Source organism: Schistocerca nitens, chromosome 5, assembly GCF_023898315.1.
Source record: "Schistocerca nitens isolate TAMUIC-IGC-003100 chromosome 5, iqSchNite1.1, whole genome shotgun sequence".
In the NCBI taxonomy this organism is placed as follows: domain Eukaryota; kingdom Metazoa; phylum Arthropoda; class Insecta; order Orthoptera; family Acrididae; genus Schistocerca; species Schistocerca nitens.
In genome coordinates, this window is record NC_064618.1 from 290,680,218 (window position 1) to 290,694,488 (window position 14,271).

Consider the following 14,271-nt stretch of genomic DNA (forward strand, 5'->3'; position numbering starts at 1 on the left):
TGTTCGTCAGCTTCAGAATGAACTGCCTATTATTCCGTTAACGCTCACAGTTATTGAGATACATAATATGTAATTAAATAATAAACTGCATGTCATTCGAATAGGTTTCAATGAAAAATAGGAGTCACCATGACTTTACTTTTCAGGTATGTTAGGTAACACAAGGCTGCAGATTAAATGCAGCTAACATACTGAATTTTTCTTTAAATTTGGGAGGACATCTACATCTACTACCTACAAGCCCGAGACAATGGATTGCATACAACAAGTTCCCTTCTGCTGGCGTGCACTGACAATACAGCAAGAATGAAATATTCATAACATCCACAGTGTCTCCTAAGCGGTTTGAGATATCAAAACCAGTTTTTGGCATCTGGTAAGATGCACTGAGGAATATGGTTAACATGCAGAACTTTCTGATCTACCACAATATATGAGTAACAACATACTATTTCGACGCAATAGTTGGTTTTTTGAGGGTCATCAATAGCTGCTAAAATGAGAATTTCTGCACCTTTGCAATAACTTCAGTGAAGAAATTACACATTTATTTTTATACGGACAATGTGCTTTTTCATAAACTATTGACCTGACTTGGCATCAGTTCCTCATTTAATAAATCACTGTCTCAAGATTTTGTCACAATTGCAGCTGCATTAGCATTTTAATGAAGTGATATTGTGTGGACTACACTGTGTTTTGGTGAATTTGCCATTGATGACATGACAATTCTCAGAGAGGAGTGAGAGGGAGGAGGAGGAGGGGAGGGGGCCAGGGGAAAGGGAGGGAGGGAGGGAGAGGGAGAGAGAGAGAGAGAGAGAGAGAGAGAGAGAGAGAGAGAGGGAGAGAGAGAGAGAGAGAGAGAGAGAGAGAGAGAGAGAGAGAGAGATTGGGGGGGGGGGGGGGGGGGATTAACAAGTCAGGAAAAGATAAAGCACTTCTTTTGTTGCAATTTCAGTAGAATCCTGTAAATCAGTGTGTTTTTAATAATGAACAGCTGGTACTGAAACTTACTGAAGTGTTTTCTTTTTATACCTCAGTCATGGTAGATAAAAATGCACCTGTTAACAATATGGCAAAATACTCTCCTCATTGCATGCCATCATTTGCCAAAAACTCATTTCAACATCTCAAACCTTTCACGAGAAAACAATGAATGTTTGAATGCTTCATTCTTTCTTTCCGTTCATGAATGCGCGCAAGCAGAAGTGAACTCACTACACACAATCCATTTTCTGGTGACTGGAGGTAGATATAGATCTTGTTCCAAGTTTATACAAAATTCCGTATGTTAACTGCATTTGATAAACAGCAATTTATGATCTAACATGTACAAAACACGAACTCATGGTGAGTCCAATTTTTCATTGCAATCTACTGAAATTTCATGTGTGTGTTATTTAATTGCTAAATATCACAATAACATTGACCATTAACAAAATGGTGAGCACTTCACAATGAAGTTGATGAATGAAGCAACAAGATGTGAGAGAATCAAACATTTTTACCAAACAAAACAATAAAATATCCGCAATGTATGAAGAGGATAGGCTGCTACTTACCATAAAGATGATATATCGACTTGCACACAGGCACAATGAAAAGACTGTTGGATATTGAGCTTTTGGCCAAAGCCTTCTTCAATAAATAAAACAAAAGCACATTTACACAAGCAAGAACACCTCACATACACGACCATCACCATTTGCTGCAGCCAGAATGCAACTGTTGTGTTGTGTTGAATGACACCAGCAATTTGGGGTGAGGTGAAGAAGAGAGAGGGGTAGCAGGGTATGGGTGGGGGAGAGATGAGCCCTGTCTGGCAGAGCATGCAGGGACTTTTTGTCAGCAGGACAATGTTGTTAGGTGCAGTGTAGCAAGGTTGTGGGAGAAAGGGTAGGGGGTGGAAGGGGAAACAGGAGAGGAGCAGAGAAGGGCAGACTGGTGGGCACATTGGCAGATTGTGACAACAATGAGGGTGAGGGTATGTAAACTGGAAGGAGGCAATGGGACAGAATGGGTGGAAACTGTTGGGTGGAGGGTGTGGGGACTGTAAGTTATCTTAGGTTGAGTTTGTGATGATTTCGGGAGGGGATTTCTTTAAAATCATGTGAGAGAGATTGCAGAACAGATGGCATGCCCACACTGGCAATCACACAGTGTGGTACACTGGGCACCTATTGTGTCAAAGAGGGCAAACAATGTATCGTTTATTCTGACTAGCAAGCCAGAGTGTGTGTGTGTGTGTGTGTGTGTGTGTGTGTGTGTGTGTGTGTGTGTGTGTGCATGCATGCGCGCGCGCAGTTTATTCCGGCACACGCATGTCAGTGCTTGTTGCCTCATTAGATAACACAAGACTTCCTTTGTGCTGGTTGAATCCACCTCACATTGGCAACAATACGTGGTTAACTTGCTATCCTTGTGTGCACCTTCTAAAATAATATTACTCACCAACTGTTTGCAGAATCAGGTCTTTGTAAAAAGCAAGTGGTTATTCATAAAACTGCTCTTTCATTCCATGCTGGTTGTCAATTAGGACAGATTGTCAAGTGTGGCTACTGCCCTTACGAGCTGCAGAATGAGATACAGTATGGGACTTACATGTCTGCCACAACGCAAACAGTGTTTGTTATACCCAACTAGTATTTGGCAAGTGTTCAACAATTATTTAAGCAATTTTGAAAAATACATGAATACACCTGAAATATAGAGCAGTGCACAGAGAAATTAGTTCATTTCCAAAACTGTCATAAAAAGTGAAATAGTCCTATTATAGTACTATTGCAGTACTTTTTTTTCTTTCTTACTTTAAGTGTTATAAAATTTTTATACACTCTGTTTCCTCACACAGCATGTTATTTGCAATGTGCATGCCTACTGTTAAGGCTATTTACTTTTGACATTAAATAACTTTTACAATACAAAGCTGTGAATTTTTAACATTGATAGGGTCTTTAAGTGAGCCTTAAGCTCATGTAATAGTGATCTTCTCTGGATATGAAACACAACTGACAGATCTGAATGAACCAAACACACACATTCCTACTCCGTTTGCACATGTATCACCACCAAAACTGGTCTAATTTGCAAAGATTTGCATCAGTAGGCCACCACTGATTTAAAACACAAGCAAGTCTGACCATTAGCCGCAAATTTGCACATAATGACGACGGTTTCAGAACAGCCACCAAATAAAGCAAGATCAGTAACATAAACAAAACTCTCTACAAGCTACCTTAAACATCCAACCACTGCCACAAATTCACAGTATTGTATTATAAAAGTTATTTAACATCACCAATACACTGAAATAACAAGTACTAATGTTGCAGATGAAATGCTGTGTGAGGAAATACATCAACGGAGTACTTTTGTGACATTTAAGTGAAAGAGAAGAAAATGTCTGTACATACATCATTAAGGAACTAATCATGTCAGAATCAAAATGAACTTAGTTTCACTGTTTATCTCTTTATATTTCATGTGGCTTTCAGGATAAAAGTCCAGTGATGATGGTGTAAGTCATACCAATACTAGTTTGAGTGTAATGAAGTACCATATCTAGGTGCACACCAAAATTTCATATTATTGTTCTGCATATGCAGGCAAGAACAAAGGCAAAGGGTAAAATGATTGTGTTAGACTCTTCAGATAATGTGTACTATCCCATTTTACAATGGGAAAAGCATTACAGAGTTTGTACCACTAGTTCACGACAGCCTAGTCTATTAATGACTGCTACATTACATGGACAATGAGTAAACTTTATTTCATGCAGAATATATCTGGAAAAAATAAAAATAAATATTTAGATCACAGTGATGTTCAAAACAATTTTGGTTCAATGACTGCTTTGGTTTCCTTTGTTTAGGAGCATAACATAGTAGCTACTTATTTGCCACATGCTCTTCATAATTCTGTGATGGTGTGTGGATAGAAGTTACATTTTCACTGCAAGGCACCAGATTCTGTCAAGCTTATCAGTAATCCTGTTTGAAAATGACTGTATACATACTACATTACAGAAACAAGTACTGTATTTGAGAAACAAATTAAATAGATAAATTACCGAAGATCCCACAAACGGACGTGGGTATCATATCCTGCAGATAAGAGGGTATGTGGTGATTCCCAATGCAAATCTAGTATGCCTGCTCCAGCTTTATACTTCCCTTCTAAGCTTGCTGTCATTTCAGGTCTGAAATTAAAAATACATTTCAGGAAATTGAGAAAAAGATAATTTTATTCATCATTGAAATGAAACAGTTTTAAAGAATAAGAAGAGTACAATTTTTTAAAACCTTATAACAGTAAATTTTGTTTGCAAATTATGTGTGGAAGGTATCAACACAGTACATTTCAAAGCATTGGCAATCAAAGTATTTTCAAGCATCACGTGCACTCACACAACTGAGAGGAGATCAGTTCAGGTACTTTAATACTTGGGAAATAGTCTCCCAAGCTCTGAACTGGTAGTTGGATAATCCCACACCAGTAGTGTTTTACATCTGCGTGCTGCTGTCGCAGCTACCAAACAATACTTTGTGTAGTTGTGTTGTAGCAAGAATCATTGACTAGTGAATTTAATTTTATGTGTACATTATTTTTAGCAATTTGTAACACTACTGAACATGTTGCAATATATGGTCAGTTCTTTTACTATTTCAGTTACACAAGACAATGTTGCTAGCACAACAACTTGACTATGTACGTAACTGATTCATTTACTGTATATATTATCAATCTTCGTTGAGAAGTATCACGTACAATACGTACATTTTTCGACATGTCGTGGCATTATGCTCAAGAAGGTATTAACATTTGCTAAACCAATATTAAGCTTCTGAAGACGATTAATTAAGGGGACCACACCCAGCCTATCTAAACCATCTTAATTTAGGCAAGTATTTGACCCATTTCTGAAAAAACTATTTGATGCAAGACCTTAATATTTTTTACTGTATGTTACATGATGCTAATAGAGTCAACTGTACTAAAATCTACTTTATCCATTTTATAGTTTTTAATAAATATTTTTTTAAATTTAATGTAGTACCAGAGGTGGCTTTTTATGTTATGCAGAGTCTCTGAAAATTTCATTCATTTATCTATGATAGTTTCTGATATAATGGGGCATATGTACTGAAAATTTTAGTTTGCGGGAAATTGACTTTAAAGAAAAAGCTTTTGAAATTTGTTACTTACAGTTAATTAAAACTGTCCTGCTGCATATGATGGACCTTTTTTGGCCTCTAGCAGGTCTTCCAGCTTCTTTTTCACCTTCCTGTATGTTTGTCTTACTTTCTTGGCCATATTAGATGCAGACCTGTCTGCATCGGCTACCCTCATTTTATCTCAATGTTGCAGCCCAGTGGTCATATTTTCACCAGGATTAATTCCCAGCTTTTTCAGTACCCAACACTTCCCAATATTACCACAACTGAATGTAATAACAGCATCATGAACTCCTAGTTTCATTGTATGCATGCCTACAAATACAGTTTTAGGAAGGCTGTTCCAAATTTTGCTGTTGAAACATTCATTTTGGTTCTGCGTATGCCCATGCAGACATTTCCTTAGAAGGTCAGGATGAGCCAAGTCTCTGAAAATAGGTTTAATTGCTGTAATAATAGCAGCAGGAAGAGAATGCTGGTGAGAATAAGATTCTCCAGTTGCCTGAGCCCTACTGTATTTGCACCACGAATTTTCTCCCGATGGACACAATCCATGACCTGGCTTATCATCAGTAGAGGACTTATGGAAGAATATGGCCCAAACATCTCTCTTCATTGCCTTCAGATTTTCTTTATTTGCCCATAGTATACTTGCAAGTTTTCTATTTCAGTTTTAGTTAACCAACCCTGTCCGGTCAACAATTTTCCATCTTCTAATTTTTTTTCCTCTCATATCAACCGTTAGTTTTCTCAGTCTTGTTCCCAAATGTTTTTGAACATGGCCTACACTTTCTATTTTGGTAATAATGGCATCTCCATATGGCAGAGTTCACCTCATTGTTGTATGCCTTACTTTCACCATCGCCCAAATATTGGTGTACCATACGCCTCTTGTTTCTATGGAGCGATGAAACATTTGTTGAACTCCATGAACTTCCATACCACCACTTGTTCCTCTATAATTAGCCACACTGTTGTGTTCTTTATGTTCATTAACTTTACAAAAATTTCAATACTTAGACATTATCTCCACATCTAACACTTTACCGGTGTCTACACTCGTGGCAGTCACTACTCCATTCAGAGAAGTATGTCCTCTTTTCTGCCAACTTCCATCAAGTGCAACTGCAATATCCGAACATCCATCATTTTGAAACTTCCTGGCAGATTAAAACTGTGTGCCCGACCGAGACTCGAACTCGGGACCTTTGCCTTTCGCGGGCAAGTGCTCTACCAACTGAGCTACCGAAGCACGACTCACGCCCGGTACTCACAGCTTTACTTCTGCCAGTACTTCGTCTCCTACCTTCCAAGCTTTACAGAAGCTCTCCTGCGAACCTTGCAGAACTAGCACTCCTGAAAGAAAGTTTGGAAGGTAGGAGACGAGGTACTGGCAGAAGTAAAGCTGTGAGTACCGGGCGTGAGTCGTGCTTCGGTAGCTCAGTTGGTAGAGCACTTGCCCGCGAAAGGCAAAGGTCCCGAGTTCGAGTCTCGGTCGGGCACACAGTTTTAATCTGCCAGGAAGTTTCATATCAGCGCACACTCCGCTGCAGAGTGAAAATCTCATTCTGGATCCATCATTTTCTCCCACAGCTTCCCTAGCAGCCAGTTTCATGCTTTCCTCACTGACCTCACATACAGCTTTCTCTAATATTGCAGTCAATTTTTCAAATTTATTTGGTGGTTGATGTAAGTTCACAACTAAACAAAATTTGCTCCCTGCACCCATGCCCTTACCAATGGATCGTAAGGCATAAACTAATCTAGTATTGATTTCATAAGAGCCACTTGCATCTGGTTTTGAACAACTCATAAATGAAATCACATCTCAGCATTAAGAGCAAATTAAATCCAAAGCAATTGCTAGGCCTTTTCTCCCACTGGCACTCTCACACATTTTCTCACTCTGCGACTCACCACACTGTCTGCATTGTACAAATTTAGAAATTACATCTGATAATATTCTCAAATTTATAATAATGTTACTGCATCCCTTATCACTTACAGTACATTCACTGTAACTCTCTTTAAATGTGAGAACTTCTTTGACGATGCACTTGTTGAAGAATTACAATTAGAAACATCGTTGCCAGGTGACATAACCTCTTGTACAGAAAGCTTTCTAAAATTGTTTCCTCTAAATTGTCGTTTCTTGAAAATGCATTTACGTTTCATCATCTTCAATAAACACAACAAAACACAGGTAAACAAGCACTGCAAACTTAAGTATAACAACTACTCGCAATCACACTTGAATAAAACTAACCGTGTGTTTGAAAGTGTGTTGTTTACAAACAGCAGAAACAAAAGAATACCGACCGTTGCATTCCAAGAATAGCCAACACACTCAGGAGTTTAAAAAAAATCTAAAATATATGCAGAAAAGTGGGCATGGCACATAAACACACGTAGTAGGAAAATGCTCTTTAAATGATAAAAAAAAATTTTTTTTTCAGCAAAATCCTTTTCAGAGTACTTAAATAAAACCTTAATCTATCGAAATATGATGAAAACCGAAAACTTATTTCTTTTTTCGACCTGAACCATGGTGTGGTCCCCTTAACAGGGTGAAATCAATAAAGTGAAATAAATTTTATTCGAAAACTTTCTTCTTTCGTTGATCAATTCAAGTATCTTATAGTGGGGCTACTTTGCTACAATATTTAGACACATTGTACCAATGCTTGAAAATACCTAAGTTAAAAGTGAACAAATAAATTTGATAATTTCTAAGCAGTTACCTACAGCACAAAGTAATAATGTCTGAGTGAAGAGGTCTTTGGATTTTCATTCTATAATGAGCTACTCAATTTTTAAAAGTGGAGCAAAGTTTTCCATATGGGTGGGTTTCTTTGCTCCACTTTCAAAATCAATGTAATTCCAATGGAAAAAATTGTATGGAGCAACGTCTGACACATAGTAAAGTTCAATTTTAAAATTTATTAAACAGAAAAAATCCACATATAAAAATACAATATTTATTTTTCAAAATTACAAAATTATTCCTATAAAAAGTAAATATTAGATTTTCTTGGATACACCATATTCACCAAAAATGCAACAATTTTATATTGTCTAGGTACCATAACCTAATTAGCACACAATTCAGCATTGTCATTCAACACAACTCAGTTCAGAAATTTGGAAAAAGCCCCTTTTATTCATCATGTTTGGTAGTTCTATGCCTCCTACAATATCCTTCCATTCATAAAAGAGTTCATCTGGTTTTGATGGCCATTCCCATGATTTTTTGACTTAGTCATAGCACTTATTCTCGCCCCGTCTCATTAAAGATTTGAGTAACACCTGGATACAAATGAACCTCTCAACGATAGATCACAAAAGCACCTACTTCTCTCTTTATTGGTTTAATTTGTGGTCCTTGAGAGTACTGTAAGTTTTCCTCCTCTTCTTCATGCTCTACTTCCTGAAGACATCTCTTCCTGTAAGACTCCCAGGATTCTTCATAAGAAGAGTCTTCTGTATAGTGATCTTCACTTCTCTTAGAATGCCAAATTTGGTTTTTTTTTATGTTTTCCTGGTTGTCCACTAGGTGTTTGTGAAGTGGTTTCTGCCGCAACACCCACATTGTCCACCACTCTACTACTGGTACCGGTTCCATGAGAGATACTTTTTCCAGATGAGATTGGAATCTTTCTTCTTTTCATGTGATCTCTATCCCCAGAATATTGTGTATTTCCTTTCTTTGAAGAATGAGAAGAAATGAATTACTCAGATCATCTTGTTGCACCTCTGTGTCCGAGGCATTCAAGCAATGGTTCAACATAGCAGGGAAATATCGCACACTTCCTAAAGCCACTTTGAACGCTACTTTTTACATTTGGCTGCATCACATCAAGAGCCCTTTTCAGCAGAGTGGGAAACTGATGTTTAGGAAGGACAGCACACTTCATTCCTGTTTGTCTCCACTCACACAGTACCTGCTGTATGCAACTTGCATGGGATGAAAGACGGCAACGTCTACAGATTTGAGTGAGATGAGTTGGGTTTGGTGGAAGAAACACAAAATGAATGTCATTTTCTCTAAACATCTGGAAAATTAGGATATTCAAATGTGTAGAGAGATTGTCAGCAATTACGACCTTTTTTCTTCAGCTTGGGCAGCAGTATGGTCTCAAACGAATAACTGTAGGTCACTGTGTCAAAACATCCTGAACTAGAAAGATTGTACCTACCCTTTGGTCCTGTGTCTGTCCATGTGTCCCACAGTTGCCCAGACTTGTTGACGACATAGGGTGGCAAAAGCTCCCCTGCTGCACTGCCACACATTATAATGGAGCAATTAGAATTAGAGAAGTTACAAATCCTTTCTGGGTATTTTGCACCGCAGTGACAGATAACCCAGCTTTTACCAGGATCGTCTGAGAGATTTTTCTCATCAAGATTCCAGATATGTGATAGTGTTACATCTCTTGTTACACTGGACAGATTTTCAATGTATTTACACAACATGGTTTCATCAATAGCTGCCCTGCTGCGTTTGATGTTGGTGGCATATCTTTCAGTCAACTGAGGATGTCATTGAAGGAAACCTTTTGCCCAATCTTTCTCTGGTATATTGTTGGAAAATGCTTTCACATTATGCCCTGTTCTATCCAGATAAGATTTTCCTACATAACGCAGACCAGCAGAATTTAAGGGAAAGCCATAATCAATCATCATTTCTATATACGATGCACACACATTCTCCTCATCTCCATTAAAAACAGGCTTCATTTCTGTGGTATTTTGGTGTTTTTGTTTCAGTTTGTTTAAAATCATGCATCTTGGGATCTTTTAAATGAACAGCAGCCTTTCTATGGGGAAAATGTGCCATTTCTGATACTTTCCAGGCATCATTCCATATGTTGGGGTGATTAATCAATGTGTCGACTTGGTCCTGGTTCTCTTTTATAGTCACAAACCATATCTATGAGAAATAATATAGAAATATAACTAAAATACATTTTGAAGAAATAAGAGGGGTTACTCTGCTCCATTTTATGATGGGTGCAAAGTAGCCCCCATAATTGTTGAAAATGTAACCTCATTTATTTGTTTTTGAATAAGAGAAAAACAAAATGCAACTGCATTGTCAGCCAGAGTAAATTTTAATTCAGCATTAAATTCTACAACAAATGGTCATATACTTACCCTTTCAGTAATAAAAACACTCAATAACTAAACACAAAATGGCAGACCCAGAAAGTACCAGAAGGGAGACTGATGAAATCTATGATTTAAAGCTGAAAGCTTTTGGTTTTAGTTCAAGAGTTATCCTCCACAGGGCTTTGAAACTTTTTCATTTCTGTAGCAAAGCAACCCCCATAGGAGCAATGTAGCCCCAATTTACAGTACTACTTATGTTACCCAGAGTTTCACCTTCCTTTTATCTATATTTATCTGTACAGCGTCTGTGATTGCCGTTTTTAGGGATGTCCATTCCTCTTCAACTGTACTGCCCACTTTGGTATTCATTACCACAGTATCTACAGTCTTACAGAATTTCAAGCATGTCATTCCTCAGTATTTAAGTATTCCATCTCTTTCTAGTGTGATTCTTATGGACAATTCTCTTAAAGCTTTCGCAGGCACATTTTTTGTGGTGACTCAAAAAAGTTAATTTTTTTGTCATAATTTGGATCAATTGTGACTATTTTATTTTTTGATAATTCTATTTCTGTGAATTAACACGAAAAATATGGTGGTTTGTTTATCTCCCACAGCACTTTTGTGATTTCTAATTTTGGCATACATTTCCTACTTAGAAACAAAGTGTCCCATGGCCCTAAAAGCTATATTTCACAATAAACACAATATAGGTAGTGCTGTGTACTACCACTAGGTGCCAGATGATACAGAAGTGGTACAACATAATCCCATAAACAAAGTACAGAAACAGTTACTGGTAGGCATATCCCCCACAGCCCATGAAAGGGTTAAACTCCAGTCTATTCTTCTTCATTACTACATAGTGATCCAAGTCCATTATTTGCTTCTGGGTATGCCTTACAATCCACTACCTGATTATGGAATCTCTGTCTGACCATCCTGTGACCCAGCTAAGACGAAATGGCTGCGTGAAAAATGTGAAGAAATTGAAAATGTGAAGAAATTGGAAAAGAAATGATTGTCTGAAGAACTGACTCAGCGCATAAAGGAAAGTCAAAACAACCTTCGGTGACACTAAAAGCAAGAGTGGTAGCATAAAGAGTGCAACAGGAATTCCACTGTTCAATGCAGAGGAGAGGGCAGATACGTGGAAAGAGTACATTGAAGGCCTCTATGAGCAAGATTTGTCTCATGTGATAAAAGAAGAAACAAGAGTCAATTTAGAAGAGATAGGGGATACAGCATTAGAAACAGAATTTAAGAGAGCTTTGGAGGACTTACAATCAAATAAGGCAGAAGAGGTAGATAACATCCCATCAGAATTTTTAAAATCATTGGGGTAAGTGGTAATAAAACAACTCATCACATTGGTGTGTAGAATGTATGAGTCTGGGGACATGCCATCAGACTTTCGAAAAAATATCATCCACACAATTCTGAAAACTCCAAGAGCTGACAAGTGCGAGAATTATCGCACAATCAGCGTAACAGTTAATGCATCCAAGTTGCTAACAAGGATAATATACAGAAGAATGGAAGAGAAAACTGAGGATGTAGTAAATGTTGATCACTTTGGCTTTAGGAAAGGTAAGGGCACCGAAGAGGCATTTCTGATGGAGCAGTTGGTAATGGAAGTAAGACCAAAGAAAAATAAAGACACGTTCATTGGATTTGTCGACCTGGAAAAAGCTTTCACCAATGTAAATTGGTGCAAAATGCTCAAAATTCTGAGAAAAATAGGGGTAAGCTATAGGGAAAGACGGCTAATGTACAATATGCAGAAGGGCTAACAGGGAATAATAAGAGTGGAAGACCAAGAATAAAGTGCTTGGATTAAAAAGGGTGTAAGACTGGGATGTAGTCTTTCCCCCCTACCGTTCAAACTGTAAATTGAAGAATCAATGATGGAAATAAAAGAAAAGTTCAGGAGAGGAATTAAAATTCAAGGTGAAAGGATATCAATGATATGATTTGCTGATGACATCGCTATCCTGAGTGGAAGTGAAGAAGAATTACATGATATGCTGTAAGGAATGAACAATCTAACGAGTACAGAATACGGACTGAGAGTAAATCGAAGAAAGACGAAGGTAATGAGAAGCAGCAGAAATGAGAACAGCGAGAAACTTAACATCAGGATTGATGACCATGAAGTAAATGAAGTTAAGGAACTCTGCTACCTAGGCAGCAAAATAATCTATGACAGACGGAGCAAGGATGACATAAAAAGCAGACTAGCACTAGCAAAAAGGGCAGTCTTGGCCAAGAGAAGTCTACTAGTATCAAACATAGGCCTTATTTTGAGGAAGAAATTTCTCATAGTGTATGTCTGGAGCACAGCATTGTATATGGTAGTGAAACATGGACTGTGGGAAAACCAGAACAGGAGAGAATCAAAGCATTTGGGATGTGGTGCTACATGTTAATGTTGAAAACTAGATGGGCTGACAAGGCAAGGATTGAGGTGGTTCTGTGCAGAATCAGAGAGGAAAGGAATATGTAGAAAACACTGCCATGGAGAAGGGACAGGATGATGGGACATCTGTTGAGACATCAGGGAATGACTTCCATGGTACTAGAGGGAGCTGCAGAGGACAAAAACTGTATAGGAAGACAGAGATTGGAATACATCCAGCAAATAATTGAAGACATATGCTGCAAGTGCTGTTCTGAGATGAAGAGATTGGCACAGGAGAGGAATTTGTGGTGTGCCGCATCAAACGAGTCAGAAGACTGATGACCCCCAAAAAAATGACATTGCGGCAATCAGTGAAAGTGAGGAAGAATCACAGGACTTGTTGAATGGAATTAACAGTCTAATGAGGACAGAATATGGATTGAGAGTAAACCAAAGAAAATCTCTTAGTCCTGATTCAAGGGCTAAATGCATAAGATAGAGGTGTCCTGCTAAAAGTGGACAGATCCAAGAAGGGTCAATCTATAAAGCAAGGAAGCTAAAAGCACACACAGTAGGATGTGTAAAAAGGTAGGCCAAATCTTTTAACTGGAGAAACAGAGGGATAAAAGAGCAGTCTTTGCAAACACGAAGAGAGGCCCCAACCAAAACCACCATGTCCCTGCTCCAGGAATAAAAGCAAATCCTTATAACTGAAAATAAAAACCACTTCAACACAGGAAACTGAGGACCAGTTCAACCATCCACGAGTCAACTGCTAATATTAAACACAAGGAATCTGGAAGACTATACTTAGTACAAAAGGCCAAAAGAAGGGGACATTCCACTAATATATGGGATACCATCAGTCTGGCTCCAAAGTCACACTGTTATGCAAGAGAAAACAATGGGTGCACATAGATGGCATAAGACAATGGATTCCTTCCGAGAGGAGTGGAAGGAGGAGCACCAAACTGCAGTAGCCTACTTGATTGTCCCGGAGTTTATTACTAAGAGCAGTAGCGCACCAGACATCATTCCACTTCTGTACAAAGAGATTTTGTGTGTATTCGCATATCTGCACTTGGAATCATGAAAGGTATTGGGGGGCAAGCATTTACCCCTCTAACCAAACTGTCAGCCAGTTCATTCCCTGGGAAACCTATATGACTTGGGATAGCAAAGACCAAAGGGTGACGAGAGCAGTATTGGTCTACAGCCTGCAGGCTGCTCATTGAGCTGGTACATACTAAAACACAGTGAAGGGAGGCCTGAGTAGCAAAATGCAGGGGCCTGTTAATGGCTAGCAGCTCTGCTGTGAACACACTACATGACCCCAGCAGTAAATGATGTTCCATGCCAATAGGAGACTTAAAAGTGTATCCCGCCTTATCTATGATTTTAGAACCATCCCTGTTTAAGGTGGTAGCACCCTGGAAGTCCTCAAGGATGGGCTGTACAAGATGCCACAATATCATAAGGGTGACAGAGACTTTAGGACCCTAAAATAGGTCAGTCCTAATCGATGGTATAGGGACAATACAAGTGGGGATGTGGGAGGAAATACACGGGGCATATTCCAGTTACTGG

General features: G+C 38.5%; 1 protein-coding gene across 1 annotated transcript in view; it reads right to left on the reverse strand.

The window, feature by feature from the left end:
* The window catches only part of LOC126260014 (F-box/WD repeat-containing protein 4-like), a 92,300-nt gene that overhangs the window by 32,260 nt on the left and 45,769 nt on the right, over positions 1–14,271 (reverse strand). The window contains exon 6 of the mRNA XM_049957175.1: positions 4,070–4,198. Within this exon, the coding sequence (XP_049813132.1) occupies positions 4,070–4,198 (129 nt within the window). The remainder of the gene's footprint in view (positions 1–4,069; positions 4,199–14,271) is intronic.